General features: G+C 57.7%; 4 protein-coding genes across 6 annotated transcripts; 2 read left to right on the top strand and 2 right to left on the bottom strand.

Annotated features, from left to right (window-relative positions):
* Positions 1–1028: 1028 nt before the first annotated feature.
* LOC131084862 (pepsin A-like) lies at positions 1029–3018 on the top strand. The gene is made up of 9 exons (XM_058026622.1): positions 1029–1116; positions 1209–1353; positions 1537–1654; positions 1766–1884; positions 1967–2166; positions 2287–2403; positions 2477–2615; positions 2689–2781; positions 2869–3018. Exons 1-9 carry the CDS (start codon positions 1061–1063, stop codon positions 3016–3018), a joined length of 1137 nt encoding a protein of 378 aa, XP_057882605.1. The 5' UTR covers positions 1029–1060.
* Positions 3019–3568: 550 nt separating this feature from the next.
* VWCE (von Willebrand factor C and EGF domains) lies at positions 3569–9315 on the bottom strand. The gene is given in 21 exon segments (XM_058026779.1): positions 3569–4084; positions 4087–4218; positions 4324–4406; positions 4499–4589; positions 4740–4822; positions 4891–4987; positions 5158–5243; positions 5616–5733; positions 5900–5985; positions 6094–6181; positions 6380–6462; positions 6552–6645; positions 6724–7031; positions 7131–7259; positions 7663–7779; positions 7846–7962; positions 8240–8368; positions 8631–9124; positions 9126–9262; positions 9264–9282; positions 9284–9315. Coding segments are annotated over 21 exon segments (3039 nt in total).
* A 1707-nt stretch (positions 9316–11022) lies between these two features.
* On the bottom strand, positions 11023–23328 carry DDB1 (damage specific DNA binding protein 1). The gene is made up of 27 exons (XM_058026893.1): positions 23178–23328; positions 21924–22072; positions 21714–21830; positions 20640–20861; positions 19309–19423; positions 19113–19210; positions 18274–18432; positions 17848–17931; positions 17580–17696; positions 17147–17249; positions 16976–17051; positions 16788–16896; positions 16390–16568; positions 16146–16309; positions 15958–16065; positions 15542–15749; positions 15350–15445; positions 15067–15178; positions 14497–14620; positions 14105–14269; positions 13662–13756; positions 13368–13538; positions 12787–12896; positions 12454–12623; positions 12242–12344; positions 11896–12019; positions 11023–11606 (listed from the first exon to the last, which is right to left on the bottom strand). The coding sequence occupies exons 1-27, from the start codon at positions 23236–23238 to the stop codon at positions 11523–11525; spliced, it is 3423 nt and encodes a 1140-aa protein (XP_057882876.1). The 5' UTR covers positions 23239–23328; the 3' UTR covers positions 11023–11522.
* Positions 23329–23404: 76 nt separating this feature from the next.
* TKFC (triokinase and FMN cyclase) lies at positions 23405–27710 on the top strand. 3 transcript variants are annotated; one of them, XM_058025426.1, is made up of 18 exons: positions 23405–23510; positions 24143–24189; positions 24275–24464; positions 24536–24646; positions 24730–24911; positions 24982–25060; positions 25159–25248; positions 25361–25395; positions 25492–25576; positions 25651–25740; positions 25824–25940; positions 26111–26230; positions 26316–26453; positions 26702–26808; positions 26901–27004; positions 27082–27115; positions 27222–27311; positions 27392–27710. In XM_058025426.1, exons 2-18 carry the CDS (start codon positions 24184–24186, stop codon positions 27557–27559), a joined length of 1746 nt encoding a protein of 581 aa, XP_057881409.1. In that variant the 5' UTR covers positions 23405–23510; positions 24143–24183; the 3' UTR covers positions 27560–27710. The 3 variants fall into 3 exon arrangements, with proteins under 3 accessions (XP_057881409.1, XP_057881411.1, XP_057881410.1); XM_058025428.1 differs by having other exon boundaries at positions 23411–23510; positions 24147–24189; XM_058025427.1 differs by having other exon boundaries at positions 23411–23510; positions 24090–24189.
* Positions 27711–27772: the final 62 nt, after the last annotated feature.

Here is a 27772-nt window from a genome sequence, read left to right as displayed (position 1 = left end):
TTCCAGTTTGGGGCCATTCCCCTTCTTCTGTCACTCCATTCCCCTTCTTCTGTCACTCCATTCCCACATGCAAAGTCCCTGAACTGGGGGAAAACTGGGACGAGCTGGGGGAAAGCCAAGCTCTGGATGAAGGTCACAGGAGTGGGATTGGGCAACTTGGCTTCGGTCACGTCACCACGTGCTGGATCCTTGGCTCCTGAACGGTCACCTTGTCCTGGAGGAGATCAAAGGCTCCCTGAGGCTGCAGCTGGCATTCCTCCCTTGGAATCAGCCCCATCCCAGCTCAGAATGATAAAAGAATCTGAGGGCATTGTGCTAGGTTGCACTGGGGGAGCAAGATGAGGAAGAACCTTGATGGGGAATGTTGGGAGAAAAGGGATGGAGCACTGGATTATCCTTGAGGAAAAAATAAAGGAGGGTGGGATATGTTGTAGGGGGCTGGAAAGGAGAAAGCCTTGGCTGATTCCCAGAATGGAAAATCTGGACCTGGCAGCCTGAAAATCCTTCATGGAGCCTTGGCAAGAGGAGAAGGACCTGGAGAGACCTTGGAGTCTCTTCCAGCACATTAAGGAGTTCCAGGAGAGCTGGAGAGGGACTTTGTAAAAGGACCTGGAGTGACAGGAGAAGGGGGAACAGCTTCCTAGTAGTAGAGGACAGGTTTCGATGGGATATTGGGAAGAAATTCTTCCTTGAGAGGGTGGTGAGTCATTCCTGGGAATGGAATTCCCAGGGAAGCTGTGCCTGCCCCATTCCTGGAAGCGTCTGGCTCAAACCCTCCAGCAAGGAATTCGAGGGTTCAGGGTCCAAACCACCCTGCATTCCCACCAGCTCCCACAGCATAACCGGGAGTGCTTCCTGCCCATCCCAACATACTTGTGGCCTGAATCCCCCCAGGAATATGGGGATCCCCTGGCTTGATATTCCCACCCTCCTTAAGGACATTTTGATAACCATCCCAGGAGCAGTTTGCCTTTCTTATCGGGGCCTCCGGCCAAACACCGGAGCCAGGATATAAGGAGCGGGGCCGGGATCGGAGGCACATTTTCCGTGAGCTCCCACCATGAAGCTGCTCCTGCTCCTCACCCTGGTGGGCCTGGCCCAGGGCCTCGAGACCAGGTGAGCCCCAGGGGGTCCCCAAAACAGGGATGTGGGATGTGGGGTGATCCCAGTGGCACATCCCAGTGATGCGTCCCGGTCCCTGTCCGCAGGGTGCCCCTGAGGAAGATGAAGTCGCTGCGGCAGAGGCTGCGGGAGCAGGGATTGCTGGAGAGTTACCTGGAGCAGCATCCCTACAACCTGGCTGCCAAGTATTTCCCGGGCATCGCCGTGGAGCCCCTGGAGAACTACATGGATGTGAGGGGCTGGGATTGGGAACTGGGATCAGGGAGCACAGGGGGACACTGGCTCCTTCCCCATCCCATTGGCCTGTTATCCATTCCACTAGTCCCTTCCCCATCCCTGTAAGTTATTCCATTAGCCCCTTACCCATTCTCCTTTCCCCATCCCCTTAACCCCTTCCCAATCCCATTCCAACAGGATGAGTACTTTGGCACCATCTCCATTGGGACCCCACCTCAGGAATTCACTGTGGTCTTCGACACTGGCTCCTCCAACCTCTGGGTTCCCTCAGTCTTCTGCTCCAGCCCAGCCTGCAGTAGGTGTCTGGAATGAGTCTGGAATGTGTCCTTTGGGAGTCCTGCGTGGCTCTGCCCATCTTTCCCAAGGCACAAATCCCAGGCAATCCCCATCCTTCCCACCCCCACAGGGAACCACAACCGCTTCAATCCCGCGGAATCCTCCACGTTCCTCAGCACCAATGACACCCTGTTCATCGCCTACGGCACAGGAAGCATGACCGGGGTCCTGGGATACGACACCGTCGACGTACGGCCAGGAGCTCCAGCCCCCTCATCCCATGGGATCCCACGGGATCCTGCCCAATCCACACCTCTCTCCTTTCTCCCAGGTTGCCGGCATCAACGTCCGCAACCAGATTTTTGGGCTGGCTGAGACAGAGCCAGGGGATTTTTTCTACTACACCCCCTTTGATGGCATCCTGGGATTGGCATTCCCAAGCATTGCCTCCTCCGGAGCCACCCCTGTCTTCGACAACATGATGACGGAAAACCTCGTGGATAGGAATCTTTTCTCTGTCTACCTGAGCAGGTAAATCCCAGCCAAAGCTGCTGAGGATTTCTCCCTTTCCCCTCACACTGGCCCCATTTTCCAATGGGAATGGAGGTGTTGGTGGGCTGGGAACCAGCCCAGACGGATCTCCCTTTCCAGGGACGACGAAGGTGGGAGCTTTGTCCTCTTCGGTGCCATCGATCCCTACTACACCACCAGAGGCATCTCCTGGATCCCTCTCTCTGCTGAAACCTACTGGCAGATCTCCATGCAGAGGTATTCCCAGTATTCCCTGCCCTCCAACTGGTGTTGTAGGGAGTCCAGGCTCACTCTGCATCCCCCTTCCCAGTGTCTCTGTCAGCGGGACTCCGGTGGCCTGTTCCTCGGGGTGCCAGGCCATTGTGGATACAGGAACCACTCTGTTGGCTGTTCCTATCCGGGCCTTCCGCACCCTCATGAGGCTCCTTGGTGCCAGCTCCAGTGGTGAGGTGAGGCTCAGGATGCTCTTTAGGACATTTGATCCCAGCTGGAATGACCACTAACCTGCCGTGTCCTCCCCAGATCAGCTGTGAGGCTGTCAGAAACCTTCCCAGCCTCGTTTTCCATATCAATGGCAAAGAATTCCCAGTGCCGCCCAGAGCCTACGTGTTAAGGGTGAGCATCCCACTGGGAATGGGTTTGTAGGGATAGAGGGAGGGATCCAACAGCTGGTGACCACCCCCTTCCATGTCCTTGGAGCAGAGTAACGGGTACTGCAGCCTGGCATTGCAAGGCATGGATGTGCCCACGGAGGAGGGCGAGCTCTGGATCCTGGGGGATGTCTTTATCCGGGAGTATTACGTCATCTTCAACAGGGCCACCAACAAGGTGGGGCTGTCCCGGCTGCCCTGAGCTGGGATGGGAATCCCAGGTGTCCCCAACTCGGTGGCTGGCAGGGCTTGTCCCTTTCCCAGCCCTCCTGCCACCACCGAGGACAATAAAGGTGTGGAGAAGCGCCCCTGTGCCGTGTCTCTCTGAGGAATGCCAACACATTCCTGGGAATGTGGCATGTCCCTGGTGCCACCCTCAGCTGCACCCACCAAGGATGTCCCTGTGGCCCAAGGATGGGAGCCTGGATGTGGCTCTGCTCATCCCTGAGGAGCTCCCAGCCTGGGGGACCTGGGGCAGGACATGTCCCTCCTGTCCCTAAACCCCACTCAGGGTGAGGTGGGTGAACACCTCCAGCACTGCCCTCATCATCCTGGAAAGCCACTCATCCCAAAATTCCCAGGGGACAAGCCCCAGGGCTCCCTGTGCTGGTGGATGCAGGGATGAGGGGACAGGGAATAAATACCAGAGTGACTTTATTGGTGGCAGGGGGACAGCTGCTCCCTCCCCAGGGCCAGGCCTGCTGGTCCTGCAGACCCCCTTTTCATCCTTTCCTTCATCCTCCTCCTCCTCCTCACGGTGTTCCAGGCACACCTGGCGCCTGGAGCCTGGGGCTGTCCGATGGCACCGTGGAGGGATCCTCATTCCTGGGGGATCCCTGAACCTCAGGGCTGCCCGTGGCACTGGCGGGGGCTGTGGCCTCACAGAGGGGGTCGGGGGGCACAGTGGGTGCCAAGGGGTATCCAGAGGGACTTGGAGTGGTCAGAGGGGGCATCCCAGCACCCCAAATCCCTGGAGAGGGGCCGAGGGGGGGTGTAGTGGGAAGCAGGAGCTGGGCCAGGCGATAGCGGCGGTGTTGAGGGGTGCCAGGGGGTGAATCTTCAGGGACTGGGGACTGGGATGAGGATGGGGGTGAGGATGGGGACTGGGATGAGGATGAGGACTGGGATGAGGATGAGGATGGGGATGAGGATGGGGATGAGGATGGGGACAGGTCACTGCCCTGCAGCAGGAGCCGGATGTCTGAGGCTGATGGAGGGAGGATTTTGGTCAGCACCCACCTCCTTCCCCAGACCCCCAGTCCGGAGGGGGCACATCCAAGTGCCTGGGGTTGGATCCAGGGATCCCATTACCTGGGCAGGATGGGCAGCAGCCCACGGGCAGTGTGTGGGGCTCAGAGCAGGAGTGGGGGCACGGCCTCTCCTCACAGCTCACCTCTCCAAGCTGGAAAAACAGGGATCAGCCAGCCTGGCCCTTGCTGGGATCCAATGACACTGGCACGGGCACCATGGACACGGGCATCCTATGGGAATGGGCAGGAGGTCTCACCTGGCAGGTGCAGCGGGTACAGGGCTGTCCCTCGGGAATGAAGCTCTGGCCGTTCTCCACCTTCCTGCCCTGGTAGTTGCAGTCTGCAGGGACCAGGGTCCAGAGGCTGTTTTGGGGGGCTCGGGGAGATTTTGAGGGATTCAGGGGGATTTTGGGGACCCGCCCGAGCTCGTACCCTCACAGACGGGGCAGCACCGACCCTCGGGGTGGAAGGGGTAGGAGCACACGATGGCACATTCCAGAGGCGAGCAGGCCACCGAGCCCAGCTGCGAGAGACGGGAGAGACCCCCGAGGGCCGGGCGTTAGGAGCCCCGGAGCGCCCCCGGAGCTTTTCCCTGCAACGGAGCCAAAAACCGGGCTTCAGCCCACGGGGCGGGAGCCGCAAATCCTCTGGGAATGCCCGGCCCAGCCCTCACCAGGCAGATGCAGCTCAGGCAGGGATCCAGCGCCGACGGGAAGGTCTCGTTGTTGGAAAAGATCCTCCCCATGTAGGTGCAGCCTGCGGGGAGAGGGGCTCAGGCGGTCCCCGGGCGGCTCAGAATGCCGGGATTCCGGGCGCGCCCTCACCTGCGGAGCAGTCGGGGCAGCACTGCCCGGGAATGCGGATGGGATAAGGACACGTCTCCACGCAGTCCGTGCGCTGGCAGCTCACGGAGCCGTCTGCCTGCAGGCGGGAACACCCTGACAGACACCTCGGGATTCCCAAACCCGCCGGATTTGGGGGATTTGGGGCCTGACAGGCCACGGGCATCCTGAGGGCGGGAACGGAGCAGGAGCCGTGCGCTGGGGCAGGGATAGGGAAGAGGGAATGAAGCAGAGCAGGTTCTCATTCACCTGGCAGATGCATAACTCACAGGGATCGCCCGGAGACCAGATCTGTCCAACGGGAAACTCCACACCGTTGTCATCCAGGAAGCAACCTGGGTAGGATCCCTGTTCCCAGCTGTCCTGTAAAACCTACCCTTCCTGTCCCCAGGGGTTCCCAATATTCCACCCTTCCTGCTCCTAGGTATTCCCCATCTCCCACCTTCCTATCATCGAGTATCCTCACATCCCACCTGTGTCTCCCATATCCCACCATCCCTGTCTGCAGCTGTCCACCCTCATCCCACCCTGCCCTTCCCCACATCCCATCCCCAAATGTCCCAACATCCCACTCTCCCCATCCCCAAGTGTCTCCCACATCCTCTGTCCCAGCTGTTCTTCCCATGCCATGCCATTCCCGTTTCCCTCACCTTTTCCCCCTCATCCCTCCCTGCCCATTCCCAGCTGTGTCACTCATCCCGGCTCACCGGCAGGGGCTGGAGGGTCCCGGCAGGTGGAGCAGCACTGCCCGGGACCCAGCTGCCGCTGGTGCTGGGGACAATCCAGCGCGGGGCAGGGAGTGAAGGAACATTCCACCTCTCCTCCCTGGGGACACGGGAATGGGTCACCTGCTGTCCCTGCCATCAGCCCGGAGCGAAGCTGGGATGCCCCCAGCAGGTGCTGGGAAGCACTGGAGTATCCCTGGGGATCCTCATCCCTGGGGGCCTCCCAGCTTTGGGGATCCTCATGCCTGGGGACATCCAGGACCCACCTGGCAGACACAGGTGGTGCAGTCGTCCCCATCCAGGCTGAACCGGGCTCCGTGTGCGTATGTGCGTCCCCGGAAATTGCACTTTTCTGGGAAAAGGGGAAGGAGTGGTGCTGGAGAGCCAAGCACAGCTCTTCCCTCACCCTCAGCCCAGCCCAGGGGTACTCACACCCCCAGAGTAGGGGTCCTGGGATCACCTGGAGTGCAGGAGCAGCACTCAGCCGGAGAGGAGCTGGGGCAGGATCCTGGGGGACATTCCGGGGACAGGCAGGAGACATTCCCGGCCTGTGGAGGGGAACGTGGGGCTGGGAAAGAGGACCCTGATTCCCCACGGAGGGGTGAGGGGAGGGTGTCATCAGCTCCAGAGCATCCCAATCCATGGTTGAGCCAGGATGCAGGATGAGGGTCCTCAGGGAAAAGGGTCTCCAGTGCTGGGAGGTTCCCAGGGATGAGGGGGGATTCTCCCATCCCAATCCAGCTCACCAAGCAGACGCAGACGGTGCAATTCCCATCGGATGGGGAGAAGACATCGCCCTCTGCCCTGGCCACCCCCTCGTGCAGGCACCCTGCAAGCCATTGGGGTCAGGGGTGTCCCCCTGGGAATTTAAGGGGGGCCATCCTGGGAACTGGGGGGGATCAGGAGGTCGGGACTCACCCGTGCAGGTGGGGCAGCAACCCCCAGCCGGAGCAGGAAGCGGGTGGGAGCAGGGAACAGAGCAGCTCACGGTGTCACAGAGGACTTGTCCCCCCTGCCAGGACATGTGGTGGCTCATGCCAGGTCGGGATGGTGCCATAGGAAGGATGGGATGGGAGGATGGGATGCTCACCTGGCAGGTGCAGCTCTGGCAGCCTGGCTCTGTCCAGCGACTGCCGGGCTCCCAAGAGATTCCCCGGTGCCAACAGTGAGGGGATGGTGGGATGGATGTGCCGGGGGCTCCCATGGCACGTGGGGATGGCTCAGGGGACAAGGATGGGGAGGAGGGAGGGAATTGGGTACCAGGAGCTGCCACAGGGAGGTGGGGAGAGGGGGAGCCCCTCGGGAGCAGGTGGGAGCCAGGAGGGAGCAGGACAAGGGTGGGTGGATGCTGCAGGGATTGCAGGATGGGCGACGGGGCCAGGATAGATTTGGGGTACCCTAGGAAGGAAATCAGGAAGGCAGAGACATCACTTGGGGCTGGCTGGGAGATGGGAGCATCCCACTCTGCTCCTCCAGCCGGGAGAAGGGCACGGGTACCTTCGCAGGACACCCTGTCTGCGCTGAGCCGGTATCCGGGGCGGCAGGAGCAGCGGAAGCTGCCGGGAATGTTGTGGCAGCTGTGCTGGCAGGAGCGGCGCGTGCCAGGCCGCCGGCACTCATCCACATCTGAGGGATAAGGGAATGTGGCAGGAGGTGCTGCACCCTGGGATGTGGCCCAGGAAAGAGCCAAGAGCACCAGGATGGGCCCTCAGCATGGACCACACAGGGAAGAGGATGAGGTGTCAGCACTGTGGTCATGGGCTGATGGACACCTCCATCCCTTGGGATTTGTGGCATGATGAGGGAAGGGGGTCTGGCACAGTGCCACAGGCTCATGGCCACCTGCATCCCTTGGGATTCACGGCATGGAGAGGGAAAAGGGTTAAGCATACATGCAGGGGCTCAGTGACCACCTCCACGCTTGGGATTCATGGCATGGAGAGGGAAGGGGGTGTAGCACAGTGTTCAGGGCCTCAGGGCCACCTCCATCTCCCAGGAGCGATGGGAAGAGCCCCATCCCAGTGCTCACCCACGCAGGAATGCCGATTCCCATGGAGGTGGTATCCGGGCCGGCAGGAGCAGCGGTAGCTGCCCACGCTGTTCTCGCAGCGGTGCTGGCACGGCGTGGCCTGGCATTCATCCGTGTCTGGGGGTTGGGATGAGGGTCAGGATCCCTCGGGAGCCCCAGCCGCCCCCCTGGGACCCCACGCACCCCGGCAGCTGCGGCGGTCAGCAGAGAGCTCCCGGCCAGCTCCGCACTCGCAGGCGAAGCCTCCCTCCGTGTTCACGCACGTCCCCTCGCAGGCCGCGCTCTGGCACTCATCGATGTCTGGGGCACACGGGGAACGGTCAGGCTTGGGGCGTGGGCACTACGGGGATGCCCACTCCCATCGGGATACACCACTCCCACTCCCCATAGCCATCAGGATACAGCACTCCCATTCCCCATGGCCACCAGGATATACCACTCCCACTCATCATTCCCATCAGGATACACCTCTCCCACTCATCATTCCCATCAGGATATACCACTCCCACTCCCCACAGCCATCAGGATACACCACTCCCACTCATCATTCCCATCAGGATACACCACTCCCACTCACCGGTGCAGCGGACGCCATTGGCCGTCTCGGCCATGGAGAAGCCAACGGGACACACGCGGGCGACCTCCTGGCAGCCGCCGTGGTTACAGGACAGGTCACAGCCGTACTCTCCGCAAGTCCCTGGTGGTTCTAGAACATGGACATGGCATTCACGGGGTACCCATGCCATACCCATGCCACCCCAGGACCACCCGCTTCCCATCTCACTCCATGGATGGGGATGCCAGGAAGAGGTGACAAGGAGCCGCAGTCACCTCCATCTGCTGAGATTTGTGGCATGGAGAGGGAAGAGGGTTGGGCACAGTGCCTATGTGTTCGTGGCCATCTCCATCCCTTGGGATTCATGGTGTGGAGAGGGAAGGGCATCCAGCATATCCACTTCCCTCAGTACCTGGGCAGGTGATTCCCTGCTCTCCATCCGGGCACATGCAAAGGTTGGGAGCGATGCAGGAGCCACCACCGCAGCCGAAGGAGCAGAGCGCTGTGGGAATGGGAACAGGAGCTCTGGGAACGGGAACAGGATCCCCACAAGCCCCCCAGACCCCTGTACTCACGCAGGGTGCACTTCCCGCTGCCCGGAGACAGCATCCAGCCAGGACAACATCCGCTGCCGGAGCCTGGGAAGCAGACGTGGGGCCCCACGCGGCGCCTGTGGGACACCAGAGCCTGAGGCCACCCTGTCCTGAGCCCCCTGCACGGCGCAAAGGTCCCAGGAATGTGAGGACAGGAGGACAACTGGAGCGGTCAGGATGTGCCCAGGTACCGGGAGGCAGAGCATGGCACGGATCAGAGGCAGGTAGGATAAGGTGGGACAGAGAGGGGACAACCACTTCCCAGCCATCCTGAACATCCCAGCACGTGGTGCCGGGAGAAGCGCCCCCCGGCTGGACAGGGATACGGGGAGCAAGACAGGGATGTGGGGAGAAGCACAGGGATGCGGGGAGCAGTGCCACTCTCCCCTGGACCCAGGAAGAGGGAGGGAATTGTGGGGTGCCAGCCCCTCCGGCCGGGACCCCTCCGGCCAAGCCCTCCTGCAGCGGGAGGCAGGGATAGCCGGAGCCCGGCGCGCTGCCCATCCCAGGTGTAGCCGGAGGAGGGAGAAGGAAAATAGGAAAATCCAGCTACCTCTCCACGGCAAAGCTGGCCGGCTTCTTCCTCGCGGGATACACCCTGCCCTGGCCGCTGGAGAGGAACAGGGACACACAGGCAGCCTGGAAGAGCAGCTCCACCAACATGACAGGCGGCTCCAGCACGTCCCGGCGCCCGCCTTCCCGCCTGCCTTCCCGCTGGCCCTTGGCCCTGCTCCTCCTCCTCCCGCCGAGCCGGGAACAATGCGGGATTGGAGGGGGGCGAGAGCGGGGGGGTCGCCAGCGGCACCCACCCACCCCCCCAAACCCACACGGGGGCCTGGGGTCACCCCGGGGTTGTCCCGTTCCGCTGGGGCGAGCGGCGGCATCCCGGCCATTGCTGCCCTGGCTGCGCGCCGGGGAACGGGGTCCCCCCTAGGACTGGGAAGCAGCGGGAAAGGCGTCCCCCCTTCTCTCCTTTCCCACATCTGGCAAAGATCCGGCATGGCCTCTCCCCACCCCTCCTCCTCCTGCTCCTTCTCCTGGAGGCGCTGGGCCGCCTTCCCAGCCCTGCACGGGGACCCACGCGGCGGAGAAAGGGGCCAAGTGGAGACGGGATGGTGGGATGCATCCCGGAGGGAGAGGGATGCTGCGGGACACCCCGCTCTGGTGACCCCCAGATTCCCCCCGGCCCCGTGCCCCCCCTCCCAGGGCAGGGAATGAAGCAAAGGTTGGAGGCAGGTAAATGATTGATCCCATGAAGCAAAAGGCGCTGCTGCCGCCAAAATTCCCAATCCAGCATGGATTTCTCCCCACAAAATCCTGCCCAAGGGTTGGGATCACCCAGGCAAGACATAGCCCCCTTCAAAATAAAAACCATGGTGTGTGTGTGTGTGTGGGGGGGGGTCACACTGATTTTTTAGGAACCCCATGAAGCCAGGAGAAGCTCCTGTGCTAAGGGAATGTGATCCCAAATCCCTGGGAGGCAGCTCCTGTGGCACTGGATAAACAATGATCCAGCCCTAGCCAGCAGCGCTTTTATCCCAAAAAAAGCAGGGTGCCAACACTGCACTGGCACCACCACCCCCAGTTTTTGTGGGGGAAAAAGAGCACTGCTAGGTCCTGGGCTGTGCTGCTCCCTGGGCCACCCAAAATTTGGGAATAGGCTGCTCCAGGCAGGTAAACAGAGCCCGAGGCAATAAAAGCAGCAGCACAGAGTCCAAGGTCACTCCCTGCTCCCCCAGCTCTCGGAAGAGATGTCCAAATATAGCCCTGTCCCTGCGGTCTCCTCTGAAAACACGGGATGGAAGCGGAGCCAGGGATGATTCCAGCATGAGCTGCCTCTGGGAGGGAAGGATTTGGGAAAAACCATCAGGGAATGGGACTTGGGGGGCACTTGGGGGGCTACAGGGGAGATTCAGGCTGGGGAGAGCATGGTAAGATCCAGGATAACCCCCAAATTCCATGAGAGATGTGAGGGAGGTGGGAGACCATGAGAACTATTAATGACTAGCCAGAGGCTGGAAAATCCAGCTTTCCAAAAAAATTCCATTACCATCTGCCTCTCAAGGCACTCACAGTGCCACTGGCAACCAGACAAGGAACTAAAATTTCCTACAAATCCAAGAAAAGCTAGAAAAATGGACCTGGAAAACAGGTGTCCCCAATATCCCAGAGCCGAGGACACAGATATCATCATTCCTTAGGACACAGATCTTTCCTCTTGGACTACTTTATTTGGTAAAACTCCGAAATCAGCAATAGCTTAAACTTCCCAGAACTTCCCTCCCTCAGCAAGGCATGGATCCCATGGAGAGAGAGTTATCCTGCTCGGCTCCAGCCTCGGCTGCTCCTCCAGCTTTGATTCCTCTTCCAAAAAACCACAAGGAATCCAAAAAAATCCAGGATCAAAAGCAAAACCAAAAGCCAAAAAAAGTAATAAAATATCTAAGGACATCGGGGAAAAGGGAATCGAGGCGAGGGCATCAGATCCCAGTGGATCACCCAAGGAAAGGGACAGTTCTGGGTCCAGCCAATTCTGCAGAATCCATAAATCCCAGCAGGAGATGACTGACACCTCCCCAAATTCCTAACAGGCCGCTTCCCCTGCGAGATTCCGTCCCCCTCTGGCCACTGCTGCCAGTGCTGGGCACAGCTGGGGAAGGATTCCCTTGCTCCATGTGGAGGGCAGGGGCAGGGAACAATCCCGAGTCCTGCTAGTGGATCCGGGTCAGCTCCTCCACGATCTTGATCAGGTCATCCACGGTGGCTTCCCTCTTCATCCCGCTTCCATCGTCGATCTGCACAGGGAGGAAAAGGCATTGGAGATGTTGGCAGGTGCCAAAAAACATTCCCAGATCATTCAGGAAGGTGTGGATTTAGAACTTTCCAGAGAGACTGTGGCTTCCCCATCTCTAGAAGTATTCCAGCCCAGGTTGGACAAGGCTTGGAGCAACATGGTCTAGTGGGAGGTGTCTTGAAGTTCCTTCCAACCCAAACCATTCCATAACTCTGCAATTCCATGATTTACTGAGCCTGGATTCCTGAGCAAAGCCCTTGAAGGATCCAAGGCCACATTCCCAAGCTCACCTGCAGGTTTGCCACCACTTCCTGCATCTTGGGCCTGCTGATGTCCAGGAAACTCTCGATCAAGTCTCCATCGATGAATCCTGTGGCTGGTTCCGTCTTCCGTTCAGTGTGGAACGATCTCCAGGTGCTGCTGTCAAGGAGCCAAATCCACAGGGAATAACACCAGCCCTGGATATGGTTAATGGTGGGATGGCAGTGCTGGGTTAATGGTTGGACTCTGTGGTCTCAGAGAGATTTCCCATCTTTAATTCTATGATTGTTCAGGGCCATGGCAAACCCACTCCCACCCTCTCCAGCTGGTAAACTCCCCCCAGCACAAGCTCCTGGCTGGAATGCTAAAGGATATAAGGAATGCTCAATCTTCCCCACGCTCTTGATGACTTTGTTGAGCCTGTTCTGCATGTCCAGGAGCAGGTTGTACCAGCTTTCCGACAGGGATGTCACCAGGCCTGCACGGGAATAACGGTCATGGGAATGTGGCAGGTGTGGAGCTGGATGAGTTTCCCAACCCAAACCATTCCAGGATTCTGCAGGGAATCCTCAGCCCCTGCTCCTTACCGATCATTCCATTGACAGTGCCAAAGAGCACGGATCCCTGGGTGGGCGTGGAAGTCTCTCCCAAGTTCTGCATGACCAGGGATCCGTGGCAGAAGACATTGACGAACTCTCCCAGGTGGGATAATCCCACTTCCTGCAGGTGCTGCCGCTCCTCGTCTGTCGTGGCCGCGCTGGAATCCCAAACACCGCTCAGTCCCGGATGGGGGCACTCCAAAACTTTCCCTTGCTCCCAAAAGCTGGGAATGCTCCTCCAGTTTTCCTGAAGATCCCATAATCCATCCCTCCCAGCATGTGCTGTCACATCACATCTCATCCCCATCCCATCCAGTTTACCTGTCCTTCTGGCACACGAACAGATTGAAAGCGTTCTCTGCTCCCAAGAAATTATCATCATCCAGGATCTCCACGGCACTCATCCAGTTTGGGTTGAAATCCCGGGCAATCTGGAAGGGGCCAAGAGGGGACATGCTGTGTCCAGGTGGCCTGGCCTGGGATCCTGCATCCTCATCCCACCCAACAGCAATATTCAGGAGCAAGGCAGGATCCAGCCTGTCCCTCTCTGCTCCAGGAAGCAGCAGAGCAGGAAAGGCACTCCTGGAGATGGTCCTAGTCCAAGTGGTACTTGGATAACATCCTGGGAAAGCGTGGAGCAGCCTATGCCAAAGCCACTCCAGCAATTTAAACCCCCATTCCAAGTGGACACCAGGCATCCCAGATGGCACCTCCCACCCACCAGGCACCAGCTGCTCTTCCCACAGCCAGTTCCCTGGAAACTGAGGGATCCATCCCTCCAGAAACCACAGGGATCCATGTCAAACCTTATCCAGTCAAGCCAAGCCCCTCCTTTTATCCCCTCCAACACCATTCTCTGTGCCCAGATCTGTCAGAATTGATTCCTGGCACCGCTTCCTTACCTCCTCGAAATTCCCTTCCATGGGTTTGTAGGCCAGGAGCAGCACGGAGCGCATGAGGTCTCCCACCAGGATGAAATCCCCCTTGGTTTTCAGGTACAGGGCCATGATGTTGTTGTAGTGGTTGCACTCTGTACGCAATTCCTTCTCCGCTGTCCACTCGTACAGGCGCACCTGTGGGATGGGACACGGATTGGGATTCTCCACATGGGAGCTGGGATATGCTCCTCAACAGACACCTGGCTGACATCCAGACCCACGAGCACACTCCCAAAGAAAAGTCAGGGCCTTGCCTACCGTGCTGTTGATGCTGGCTAACAGCTTCCCGTTGAATTCCACCATGGAATACACAGCTCCCTTGACCTCCTTCTCAGCCAGGCTCTGCAGCTTCCCTGGAATAAAGCCAGGCATTACTTGGGTTGTTTATCCAAAGAGTGGGAAGTCAAGGGGGTTCAGCCCAGCTTCAGCTGGCCTGAATTTTGTTTCCTAAAAAAAACTGTCTCTGAGGGGGACAAGTGACATGGAAAGCAAATCCCAGAATCCAGGGCTGGTGAGGGATTCTTGGGCATCTCTAGGAGACAGGGAGAAAGGGAACACAGCACCTACAGATCCCAACAACAGATTCCTTGGGAAAAACTGCCTGCTCCTGTGACACAAGCTCTCTGGGGCTTGAGAAGCTCATCCCTGATCTCCCACCAAAAACAGCTGGATTTTTCCAGGTGAGAACACCTTGATCTTACCATCAGAGTAGTGGAAGACGACGATCCGGCCCTGCTTGGGCTCTGCTTCCTCGGGATACACCATGGCAGTGCCCACAATGAAGTAGGTGTTGGGATCCTTTCCCAGCTTGCAGGAGACCAGGCTGAGGGCATACTCATTTTGCAGGAATTGGTGAGCATGGAGCACTGGGGGCAAAAAAATGTAGGAACAACTGGGATCCCAAAGTCCTTAAACTGAAAGCTTAAGACACATCCTGGAGATTCCCTGCCCTATTCCCCACCACCTTGTGCCCATCAAAAACTGGTATTCCCTAAACCTTATGGCTGATGTTCCTGCAGGAAAATGTTTTGGCTGAAGCTCCCCATAGCTTCTCCAGGATGAGAAAAGCTGGATTTTGGGATGGGACAGGTACCTTCAAAGGTGTGCTGGTCTATGATGAGCAGGTTGTGCACTTCCACCTCCTCTCCGAAGGATGTCTCGTGTGGAGCTGTGCTGCTGGAAAACAGCTTGCTGGTGCTCACACTGCTGGACAAGGCCTGGGAAACAGGAAAATCCATCACATCCCAGTCTTACTTGGGATATCCACACAGCCTCAGGTAGCCAGTGAGAAGGGAAAAGGGATGGGAGAACAGGTGGAGCAAGGAATGAGTAAAGGGACACACTCCCTTCTCCTGCAGGGCTGAGTGATGGTGTTAATCTGAGTTTACAAAGAGCTGGTTTCCAGAGCTGGATCCTTGGGAAAAGGAAAACTTTAGAGACCACACAGAAGCCTGTTTGGGATATGGAAGGAGCAGCACCCAAAAATAAAGCGGATCAGGTGGAACATTGTCTGTGCCTCCTCAGAGAGATCCCACCATTCTATTCCTCCCCAGCTGAGGAACAGGAGTGGACTCACAGCTTTGGAAAGGAGGACCATCAAGAAAGACCTGGATCAGGAATTCTGATCCCCACAGCATAGGGATGACCCAGTCTGGGATCTCACCTGGGTGCTGGCACTGGGTCTGAGTGCTGTGGTGCCCCCACTAGCATCCTGCACCTCGATCCGGCTGGAGAGCACCCCAAAGCACTGGGATACCTCCTGGTAGCAGATTTTCCTGTGGGATAAACAGAGCCATGTGGGTGGGAGAGCCAGGAAAGGCCATTCCAAGAGCTCTGGAAACAACAAGAGCTGTCTGTTTGCTCTTAGGATGGCAACATCACCCCAACCCTTGTCCTGTGCAGCAGAGCACCCTGATCTCAGGAATCCTCATTCCAGGAATCCTCACCTGGGCGACTCATAGAGGGGAACAGTGCGGATATGAAGCTTCTGGATCTCATCAATGGTGCCAATGGTCAGGGTGCTGTTGTTGGCCAGGGCCAAACTTGTGGGGAAAAAAAATCATGGAAAACTGGGTGAGACAGCAAGAACCTCCCTCTCCCCCATATGCCTTAGGATCAGGGACTCGTGGTGGGCTCACCTGTCGGGATATCCGTCGGAATTGAGGGGGCACATGTAGTTGACCTCCTTGAGGTTGACGTTGGAGAAGACCAGCTTGTGGTTGCTGCTGTAGATGACGGTGGGGCGGTCAGAGCAGGCAAACACGTTGGTGGTGGACAGGGAGCGGAATGTCCTCAGCACCGTGGGCTGTGTGCCCAGGGTCACCTTCTTCCTGTCACTCAGCAAGCCTGGATTCAAAGGGAAAAGGGATTGGGACATGCCACAACACCTCAGGGAAAAAAGGATTGAGGGTAACCCCACCCCAGGTTTAAGAATCCATCTCCTTCCTCCAGTGTGCTGGAGAAATCCCCCAGCCCACAGCCAGTCCCTAAGCATGAGGCTGAGAAAGCAAGGAGGATCTTTCCCAAAAACCTGGAAAGGAAGGGAAAAGGTCACCTGTCTCAAGGCTGAGGCCGAAGTAGAAGAGAGCTCCATCCCCCAGGGCACACAGGAGGTAGTGGCTGCTCTCAAAGGTCGTCATCAGGATGGAGCGAGGGATAATCTCTGTGGGAAGCAGGCAAAGGGATGGATGAGGTCACTCAGGACATGGATAGTGACCCCTGCCACCCTTGGGAGGCTCCTACCTCCTCCCAGCATCTCCTTGTGCAGCAGCTCGAAGGACGGCAGCTTCAGGATGCGGGCAGAGATGTCGGTCCAGAGCCCGATGGCACAGAGCGGGGACATCCCGTTGGAGTCTCCCAGGGGGGTGATGTCCAGGCAGGCCACCTCGTGCTCCATCTCTGTGCAGCTGGGAGGAAGGAAACAGGACAGGTGTCTGCCTGGATCCCAAATCCCAGCATCCCAAGGGCCCTGAGGATGTGGGCTCACCTGATCTGCCGGAGCTCCTGGGGCCGGATCTCCAGGTAGTACAAGGCTCTTCCCACGGCCACCACCACCTGGTTGCTGTTGCAGGAAGCGACGCTGATGTTCTTCCCATTGGGCTCTTTCCACTCGCTCACCAGGGATTTGGGCTCCTGGCTGACCAGTCGCACCGAGGCAGACGTGATCTGGGAAGAGAGAGAGGAAAAATCATGGGAAACAGTGTTTCCAAGGTGGGTGGCACAGCAAGAACCTCCCTCTTTCCATATCCCTTAGAAACATGAGCCCAGGATCCTGTTTGCTGATCCCATCAGCTCACGGAAGCATTTCAGCCTCTGCCCTGGATATGTCACAATCCATACGGTGCTAGGAGAGCCATATCCATGTTTTCCTCATGCTGGATTTACCTGGATCAGCTGCTGATGTGCCACGTTGCCACAGAAGAAGGTCTGCTGGTCATCCACAAATCCTGTGAGCTCTGTCTCTTCCACTTCCTCTCCGTTCAACATCAGAACCCTGAACAGGGAAGGGAATTCCCATTAATTCCTGCTCCAACATGGGGCTGAGAGCCTGGATCAGCTCATCCCACCTTTACCTGGTCTGGCCAACAAATGACAGCACCAAGGTGTTGTCCGTCTCCCGGTGTGGATCCGACCTCAGTGGCCACAATCCTGCAACAAGGACACCACAGTTCCTCACAATTCCACATCTCAACCTCATCTGTGCCCGCCATGTCCCCCCTGAGGCTGTGGAACACCTCCCACACCTTTAATTCCCGGCAGGTCGATGCTGGCATGCTCATGGATCCCGATGCCGTTCCGGATGATCCGCAGTGATCCCTCTTTGAAGGCCCCGGAGCAGGTGACCAGCTGGAGGAAAAGCAGATGGACTTTACCAGCTGTGGCTGGGAAGCTCTCCCACTCCTCTCTGGGAGGTCCCATTTCTCATGGAAATGGGGAAGCCATTCTCAAATCATGGAATCCTGGCATGGTTTGGGTTGAAAGGGACCTGAAAGATCCACCAAGGCCAGGCTGGACACGGCTTAGAGCAACCTGGTCTAGTGGAAGGTGTCCCTGCCCATGGAATGAGATGATCCTTTAAGGTCCCTTCCAACCTAAACCATTCTGGGATCCTATGATTTTATGGATACACTCAGGCAAAAATTCCCAGCAGTGAGGAGGGAAAAGCAGGAATGTTACCTGGCCTTGGCCTTGCCTCTCCAGGTCCACCACGCACATGTCCACGATGGGCCCGAGGTTGGTGAAGGTCTCCATGGCCACTACGTAGGATCCCTGCTCATTGCTGTCCACGTTGAGCTGGGAATAAATACTGGAATCAATTTCTGTCTTTCAAGAAGCAGGACAAGGAAAGGGCGGGCAAGGAGAAGAGAGGAAAATGTATCCAGATCTCCAGGTTGGGATGGAAATCGAGTTCTGTGGGAACCCACAGCCAGGAGCTGCCACATACCTTCACAAGCTGGGAATCTCCAAGCCTGGAGCCAACAAACACCACTCCATTATCCAGGTAGGTCAGGCACTCTGCAATGGATGTCTGGGAAATGGGAAGAGGCAGGTGACCCACCAATGACATGGAAAAGTCCTGGCATACACACCCCTTCCACCACTAAGCTGTTATCCAACAGAAAATCCCTGGGCAAGGTAAGGGAACTTAATCCCTTCATAAATCCCACAGAGTCCAAGCTCCTCACAGTACAAGTACCAGGAAAAAAAATGGGAAGAATATAAGTTTAAGTGCCCACAGGGAACCTTCCCAACAGTTCAGGGCTGTGACAAATGTGAGGCACCCAAAACTCCCACTCATTCCTGAAAGGAGCCTTTCCAGACTTGGGAGAATCCCAGACAAGTGGCAGGGGATGGCCCAGGTGATTCCTACCTCTCCCAGCAGCTCCACACGCAGATCCTTCAAGGTGACAGTGCCGTCCATCTGCTCCTCCTTCTCCAGAAGCAGCATGAAGAGCCTCCCTTCCATGTCTCCCAGCAAATACCGCGATCCGTTGGGATCCACACGGTTGTGGCACACGATGGTGCTTTGCTGCAGGGAAAGCAGGGAAATCTAGGATTCCACTGGAACAGCCCCAAACCAGTCCCCAAAAGTTCTGTGCAGGTGATGTGCTCCCAGCCCCAGTATCCCACCCATTCCAGAGCTCCAGGAGCAGACTGAGACCTTCAGGCACCAATATTCCTGTTTCTTCCCCCCAGATATTTAGCTTGTGCTTATTTCCATCTTAAAAGGACTTTCAGCCCTCTTTCAGCTTGGAACAGCACCTCAGCCTTGCCATTGGTGCTTCCTCCCCCTATTAAATGTGGGAAGTGGCCTGTTATTCCCACAAAACCCACAAGTCCAATTGCTGTCCCAAAATCTTTAAGCCTTTTCTCTTCTGAACAAGTCTCCAGGGGGCTCATCCATGTTTTCCACTGCCTGAAATGAAACCAGGCTCTGCCCTGGAACTGTGCCCAGACCATGCACTAATTCCTAATTAATCCCAGTCCCTGGGGCCCAAACAAAATTCCAAGAGCTCTACAGAAAGAGGAGGCACACAGGGATCATGGATGTCTCTCAGCCCCCAGAAACAGTGACCAGGAAGCCAAACCTCTGCGAGTCCAAGTAAGTGGCACTATTAGACCACACCTGGGACAACAGGGGTTTGAATTCCTGTCTGGAAGGCCTGGGAAAGGAGGGATTTTTTGGGATGCAGTCCTGGATCCCCTCACCTTGATGATGGGAGGAGCAATAGCCAGATATTTATCCCCATTGTGGTAGGTGATGGATTCCTGCCCGATGATAATAGCGCCTCCGAAGGGCTCCGGCACTGTGGGACACACAACAAACATGAGGCAACCTGCCTGGAAAGAAGGAGCCATCCAGCCTGGAAAAACATGGCAAGATCATTTACAAACAAGGCCCAACCTGCAATGACCATGGAGGCTTCGGCCTCCACATTTTCCTGCTTCCAAGGGCCTTTGTTGAATTCCTTCTCCCGCAGGGACACCTCATATGTCTTCACGTGGCGGCCCTGGGGGTCCTGGGAGAGAAGCAAAAGTGGATGAGATTCCAGAAGTGAGGAGATTCCACCTCAGCTCCTGCAAAAACACCCCTTCCAGGAAGCTTCTGAGGTTTCTCACCTCCTCATCCTCCCCCACATCCACACACCACCATTCTCCCAAATTTTTCCATATATAATTACCCCCTGAGGAAATCCCTGAGCTGGAAAAGACTGGGAAGTATTTTTCCATTGTTTTACAATGATATGGGAAGTGATATTCTGGAATTTGTTTTCCTCTGACAACCTGGAAACAAGTGGCATAATGGAGTATCACCCCCTCCTCCAGCTCTTGCAAACGTTCAGGAATTCAGGAGTTTTTATCTTTTTTCCTTGTAGTTCAGGACTTCCCAAAAATCATCCCAGCTGCTGCTATCCTATTCAGACCAAGTCCTGGGATAATGGGTAATAAATGGAGAAGGAATTATGGAAACAACTTGGAAACTTTCTCCTCTCCATAGGCAAGGATCGAAACAATCCAGAGGTTTATGAGTCAGAACTGACATCCTGCTCCAAGGGTTCAAGTTGTTTTGACATGGATGATGGAATCCTTGAAGTTGGAAAAGCACTTTTCCAACTGTTCCCCCATACTCCAGGTATGTGGTGACAAAGTGGCTTCTTCCCTTCAGGAACTTTAGGGAGGATGCAGCAGTGCCCAAACAAGGAATAATGGAGCCACTGCTGGCATAGGATTTCAGCTAAGCTTGGGATAGCCTGGAATTTAACAAAGGAAAGCTAATCCCTTGCTCAGTCAGAACAGCAAAGGCTCTTGGGATCAAAAAGGCATCCAGAGGAGACTGGGAATGCTCCTTCCATAAAGAACCAGGTGATGGGAGAGGTTGTGAATCCTCTTTACACACCTGGAATCACCTCCCAAGAACAGCAAGCAGGTCACTGTCTTGTTTTTTAAGGAAAGGCTCAAGTCTTGCTCTGGGAAACAACTGGTTGTGGATCTTGCTGGAAAGATCCCTAAACTCCTCCTGGGGGGTATAACAAGGAAAATTCCCACCCAAGGCAGAGCTGCCCTGGAATCCTGTGGAAAAGCTCTGCTTCCTCCCTCCCAGAGCTGGAAAAAGGCAGTATGGAGGAACATGGACCTGGAGGAGCTGGATCACCCCTGATTCTGCCCTCCAAAAATCCTTTGGAAATCCTTGGGAGCCCTTGGCTCCACCTGGGCTATCCATGGATAAGCAGGCACCTGGTAGACGAAGCAGATGGTGGGAGCCTGGCAGCCATAGAGGAATTTCACATCGATGACCTGGAGCTCCTCCAGGCGGATGTTGAAGGCCTTTAGCTCCTTGTTGTCCCGGTCCAGGGGGATGACCTTGAAGAGGCCGTCGTAGAGGCGCAGCCCGATCATCCGGCACTCGGGATCGATGATCCCGATGATCCCGGTCTCCGAGGGCCGCCCGATGCGATCCTGAGGGAGAATTCCAGAGACAGGGGAAAGGGAAAGGGGATTAGTGCCAGGATAATATCCCTGAAAACAGGGACAGGAGTTAGCTGCCAGCCCTCAGGTGAGGAATGGCTCCTTGCACACTTCCCAGTGGGCTTGAGAATTCCAGCTGGGAAGCCACCAAGCCTAAGGAGGAGATGCCTTTCCAACTGCCCAACCTGGCAGAGCTCCCACGCCACACAGCTTCACCACAAATTACCACAGGACTCAATTCCCAGGGAAAATTCGGCCTCACAAGGAGTTTAGGCTTTCATTTTCCTTAAATTTAATTTGTCATTCCACAGGGTCTCCCAAAAATATAGTTGAATCCATAGGGAAATGACTTGGAGCATCCTGGTCTAGTGGAAGGTATCCATGGCAAGGGGTGGAATGAGATGATCTCTAAGTCCTGTCCATCCCACACCATTCCAGGATTCCATGTGCTGGTTTAGATGAGATACTGGGAAGAAATCCTTCTCTGTGAGGGTAATGAGGTCCTGGGATGGATTTCCCAGAGAAATTGTGGCTACCCCATCTCTGGAAGTGTTCCAGGCCAGGTTGGATGGGGCTTGGAGCAACCAGGGATAGCACAAGGCGTCCTTGCCCACAGAAGAGAACTGAATGAGCTTTAAGGTCTCTTTTCCAACCCAAACCATCCCAGAATTCCACTAATCCTTCCAGAGGCCAAGACTAACTCTGCAAACATCCTGTGACCCATCCCAGATCAAGCAAGGACCCACCAACAGAGCAGCAGAAATCCAACACCCTGCTGCACCAGGAGGGCAAAACCACCCCTAGGGAAGGGCATTCCCATGCCAGGTGCTGCATCCCCCTCACCTGCACGTTCCCATGGGCACGGGTGATGATGTCGATGCTATCCCCGTTCTGCTTGTACTCCAGGATGCAGGCGTTGTACTTGGCCGTCAGGATGAACAGCAAATCCTTGCTCTCCCCCTGCCCGGAAAAACCCACAGTCAGTGCAAATTCCAGGGGTGGAATTCCCAAATTCCCAAATCCCCAGCCCCCTCCCTGCCCTGCCACAGCCACCTTGGGGCGGAAGAGCTCCATGACGGCCGTTTTCCCGTACATCCCCACTTCCTTGACGGGCCGCAGCCCCTCGGCCGTCACCACGTAAATCTCCAGCCGGGTGTTTTTGGCAATCAGCAGGTTCAGGTCCTCCGCAGAGGTGAAGTGTCCTGGGAAAACAGGGGAGGAGGAATCCCAGAGGAGGGATCAGCTCAAGGAGCCAGGCTGCGCTTCCACACAGCCTCCCTGGAGCATCCCAAAATCCCAGCAGCTTCTGTTTTGCGGAGAAAAGAAGAAACCTCACAACTCTATAAAAGTTGTAAAGCTCGGTATGTTTATTATGGCGCAGGACACATGTGGAGAAAACTCTCCTCAAAAAAGGAGGAGAGTACCTCTGCATACTCTGAGAACTTCAGATCTCCTTTTATCCCACTCTCAAACACATATGCATACAGTTTCACAACAGGTTCATACATATTCATTTTTATGGGTTTCGTGTGACTTTTACCACTAGTTCCTTTTTATCAGAAAGAATTTTGAGGTCAGGCTGACTTGCCCTTACAGCAGTCCCTGTCTCTATCATCTTCTGTCTCCTCCCGTTTATCTCTGTCCTTCGCTGAAGTAACTTCACTGAGCTTAGGCCTTGCAGTCTGGTTAAATAATTACAATTTCCAACCACAGACTCAACTCAAAAATGTACATTTCACCTAAATTAAAAAGGATTTCTATCCTGGAAAATTTTCACTTTGCTTCACTTCATTCCATAGTGCTAAACACTCTCAGCAACTGCTTTCCCTCAGCCTACACTCCTTGTTTTTCGGCAGAAATGCTCTTCCCACTGTCTTTCCTCAGGAATCCTCATTCCTGGGGTCTCTTCCCACCACGCCCAGCACTCCCACGGCTCTTGGGGCTCCCGTAGTTTCCCCAAATCCCACTCTCTCTCACTCCTATTATGGATTTCAGGAGCACTTTGATTCTTCCTCTACCCCAAAATCCCCCAGCATCCCAAAACCCTCCGATACCCCAAAACCCTCCGGTAAACAAAATCCCCGGTACTCCCAACCCCCCTGGACTCCAAAACACACCCGTGAACCCCAAAACCCTCCCCGTACTCCCAATCCCTTCCCGGTACCCCAAAACCGCCCCGGGACCCCCAGTGCCCCCCGGCACCTCCATCCCCCCGTGTCCCCCGTACCCCCAGCCCCCGGTAGCCCATAACCGCCCTCCCACGCCGACCCAAACAGGGCGCTCCCGTCACCTCCCGCCCCGCCGTACCGGTGACGCAGCCATTGACGGCCGTCGGCTTCTGCGCCGTCACCACGTAGTTGTAGGACATGTTGGGGGAACCGGGAGGTCCCGGCGGGGCGCGGGGAATACCGGGGGGAACGGAGAGCGCGGCCTCTCCGCCGCCGTCGCAGCCACTTCCGGGAAGTGGGCGCACTGGGCCGCTCTAGCCCGCTGGGAGGACTTGGGAGGAGCAGACGAGAGGAGCCGCTCTAGCCCGCTAGGAGGACTTGCGAGGAGCAGCCGAGAGGAGCCGCTCTAGCCCGCTGGGAGGACCGCGAGGAGAAGCCGATAAGGGCGGTTGAAGGGCCCCGCCGAGCGCAGGTGTGGAGGGGGATGCGCGGGGGGTCTCCCCCTAAACCCGCTGGACCCGCGCTGATGCCACCCTGGTCCCACGCCGTATCCCGAAGGGAGGGCCCCACGTGGGAGGGTGCAGCCCCCTCCCTGCAGCTCTGTGCCCCCCGAAACCTGGGGTAGGGGTCCCCGCTGTGAGGGGGGAGTGTGGATCCGTTAAGGACCTGCACTGAGGGGAGATCCCTGAAGGTGGGAGTCCCTCATCACAAAAAAAAGGGGTCCCTGTTTGGGGGGCGGGGGGTCCCATCGTGATTTCCCGCCTCGAAAGGGGGTCCCTCTTTGAGGGGGGGGCCGTCACTGTCCTCTCTCGCCCCAAAAAGGCGCCTGTTTAGGGGTTGTTCCATGCTGGCGCCTCATTCCAAAAGGGCGGCTTGGCTGGGTGCCGGGGGAGTGGCTCCATTCTGGCGCCTCTTTCCAAACCGAACTCCCTGCCTGGGCAGGTGTCCCTGTGTGGGGACGACTCCAACGCCAGCCCCATTCCCACCAGACAGACACTCCCCATAGCATCACCATCACCCCAGACACCATCCCATCCCGCCCCCTTCCCAGCCCCCCTCTCCGGACCGCTGTCCACTTCAGGCTGGACCTTGCCCTCTTTGCAGACAGATTCCATCTTCGGCTCCGAGTGCTGCGCTCCGCTCCCATGGAGGTGAGCCCGGAGCAGGGGGGTTGGCATTCCTATGGGGCTGCCATTCCTCCTTTTGCCGTCCCACCGCTCCCCACTTTCCCCGCAGATCCCCAAAAAACTGGTGACAACGGTGTCCGGCTGTGCCGATGACTCGCTGGCCGGAGTGGTGGCCTGCAATCCCGGGCTCCGGCTGCTGCAGGGACACCGGGTGGTCCTTCGGGATGACCTGCAGGCCATCCGCGGCCGTGTGGCCCTGCTCTCCGGGGGGGGCTCCGGCCACGAGCCCGCCCACGCAGGTGAGACCCCCCTGTCCCACCTGTACCCCTCACCCACGGACACGGTGCTGAGCCCTCTTCCCTCTGCACAGGCTACGTGGGGAAGGGAATGCTGACCGGAGTGGTGGCAGGAACCATGTTTGCATCCCCGTCCGTGGGCAGCATCCTGGCGGCCATCCGGGCTGTGGCACAGGCTGGAGCAGGTTGGGAACACACCGGGGTGGAATTCTGGGGTTCCTCCCTCCAGTGCTGCATCATTCCCGTTGTCTCCACATCCATCCTGCAGCCGGGATCCTCCTGATTGTGAAGAACTACACTGGGGACCGGCTGAATTTCGGGATGGCCCTGGAGCGGGCGCGGGCCGAGGGCACCGACGTGCGGATGGTGGTGGTGGGCGACGACTGCGCCTTCACCAAGCCGGGGAAAGCTGGGCGCCGTGGGATCTGTGGCACCATCCTCATCCACAAGGTTCTGCTGGGACCCTTGGTGGGGATTTGGGGAGTTCTGGGGGGTCACTCACCTGCTCTGCCCGGGACAGGTGGCGGGAGCTCTGGCCGAGGAGGGAGCGAGCTTGGATGAGGTCGAGAAGAAGGCGATGGCGGCTGCCAAAGTCATGGGTGCGTTGTGTTATCCCATGGGAATGCTGTCCTGTGTCCCCCAGCCCCTGAACCCCAAAAATCCCCCCAGTTTTAACAGAACATTCCCACCTGCACAGGTACCCTGGGTCTCAGCCTGTCTCCCTGCAGCATCCCAGGATCCAAGCCCTCCTTCCAGCTGGCTGAGGACGAGATGGAGCTGGGGCTGGGTGAGGAGCGGCCCCTTGGTGCCCCTCTTGTGTCCCTGGAGGGTCCCAGTGTCCCTGCCCCCCCGGGGAGGCGTCACCAGGGCTGGGATGTGACACGGCCCCATCTCCATAGGGATCCACGGCGAGGCTGGAGTGCGCAGGATGAAGGTGAGGGGGAAATCCTGCTGCTCCCTCCCCATTCCCAAATCCCCTGATTCCCAGACTTCCCCACTCTGCTCCTCCCCTCCTTCGTGTCCCCTCCAGATGCTGCCGGCAGATAAGGCTGTGGAGACGATGCTGACGCACATGACTGATCCATCCAGTGCTTCCCACCTGTCCCTGAAGCCTGGTGAGCTCCTCAGGACCCTCTGTGCTCCTCCAAACCCCCTGGATCCCAGTCTCACCCTGCCCCCCACCCTGCAGGATCCTCTGTGGTGCTCATTGTGAACAACCTGGGTGGATTGTCCTGCCTGGAGCTGGGAATTGTGGCTGGAGCTGCTGTGCGCTACCTGGGTGAGCGCAGAGGGGAGCTTGGGATCCCATTCCCTGGCTCTGGCTGGTCTGGAGTGACCCTGTCTGGATCCTGGATCCTGCAGAGAACCAAGGGATCCGCATCGTCCGGGCCATGGTGGGATCCTTCATGACAGCAATGGAAATGGCTGGAGTCTCCCTCACCCTCATGCTGGTGGATGAGGAGCTGCTCAGGCTGATCGGTGAGTTCCCGGTGGGAATGTGGCCTGGGATTGGGGCACGGGGGTTTCCACATGCTGGGTGATGGGACACAAGGTCGGTGGGATGTCTGGGGGTGGAATTCCTGGCTGCTGGGTGTGCCAGTGAGGATCCAATGGGATCCTGAGCCACCACATGCCTCTGGCTTTTCCAGATGCCAAGACCATGGCCATGGCATGGCCCAACATTCTCGTGGGTCCGGCGACCACCCGGAAGGAGGAGGTGCCAGCACCGATAGAGCCACCCAGGAAGGCAGAGGATGAGACTGGAACTGGTACAGGGCTCCCATCCCTTGTCACACCCCCGCTCTGTGCCTCAGTTTCCCTCAGGAATGTGCAGGCTGCATCTCCTCTCCGCAGGGCTCAGCACGGCGCGGGTGGAGCGGGTCCTGCAGCGGGTGTGCAGCACCTTGCTGGATATGAAGGAGAAGCTCAATGAGCTGGATCGGGGAGCCGGTGACGGGGACTGCGGCCACACCCACGCCCAGGCAGCCCAAGGTGGGTGTGGGGGACATTATCCAGGGAATTGTGGGGAATGCTGCCCTAATGGCACCTCCCAGGAGTGGGGAGTTCCCCAGGACATCCCTTCCTGGGACCAAGGAAACCTGGGGTGTCCCTTCCTGTAATTGTATCCTGCATCCAGTGGCAGCTTCTCTATGGAATTGAAGGCTGTCCCTGCTTGTCCCCACGAGGGACAGGGGACTGCAGGGCCGCCACCCATCCCGTTATCCCTTCTACTCCCACAGCCATCCAGGAATGGATGCGCTCCCGGCCGCCTCCGGCTGCCCCAGCCCTGCTGTTCTCCTCCCTGGCTGATGTGGTGCTGGCGCAGATGGGAGGCTCATCTGGAGTGGTGAGTGGGGAATGGGAGTGGAGATGGGAATGGGGGAACACACCTGGGAATGGGGCCGTGTTTCCAGGCTGAGATTGATGGTATTCCCAAAGCTCTACGGGCTCTTCCTGACGGCGGCTGGCCAGAGCCTGCGTGGCCGCAGCGATTCCGGGGCATGGGCTGATGCCATGGACGCCGGAATTGAGGCCATGCAGAGGTCAGTGCCGGGGCTGTGGAACCCCAGAGCCCCCTGGGAATCCCAATCCCCCCTGAATTTCCCTGCATCCCACACAGGTATGGAGGAGCCGCCCCAGGAGACCGGACAATGGTGAGTGCTGGGAGAGCCCAGGAGCTGGGAGAGCTTCCAGGAGGATGCAAGGGAGTTCCCACCTGGCCTCAGCCCTGGCTCCCAGACTAATTCCCACCCTTTGCAGCTGGATTCGCTGTTTGCAGCCGGACAGGCGCTGCATTCCCTGCGCAGTCCCGGTGCTGACCCGCTCCAAGTGCTGGCGGCAGCTGTCCAGGTATGGAGAGCTGGGACAGTGGGACAATTGGATGGGAGTCCCTGCCATTGTCCTGGAGAACAGCCTGTTTTCCCCGGCAGAGCGCGGAGGCGGCGGCGGAGGCCACCAGGCACATGCAGGCTGGGGCGGGCAGAGCCAGCTACGTGCACTCATCCCGGCTGGACCAGCCCGATGCCGGGGCTGTGGCAGTGGCAGCAGTGCTGGGGGCGGTGCTGCAGGGGATGCGGGACCCCCTGGGCACTCAGTAATTACAGGGATGTGTATCCCTAAAAACCTGTGTCCCCTTGTAGTGATCAAAACGGTTATCACAATAAACACTTGTCCCACCCACGTGACAGGGAGGTGTATCCCAACAACCCCCTGTGCTCCTTCAAGGATGTTTCTCAATAAACCTTAGGATGTGGCCCCCAGGAATCCTCTGTGTCCCCCATGCTAGCCTGGAGGGGCGGGTGGTGGAATTT

This window comes from Melospiza georgiana, chromosome 6, assembly GCF_028018845.1.
Source record: "Melospiza georgiana isolate bMelGeo1 chromosome 6, bMelGeo1.pri, whole genome shotgun sequence".
NCBI lineage: Eukaryota > Metazoa > Chordata > Aves > Passeriformes > Passerellidae > Melospiza > Melospiza georgiana.
Note: the sequence above shows the minus strand (reverse complement) of the source record. Positions and strands in the feature narration are given on the sequence as shown.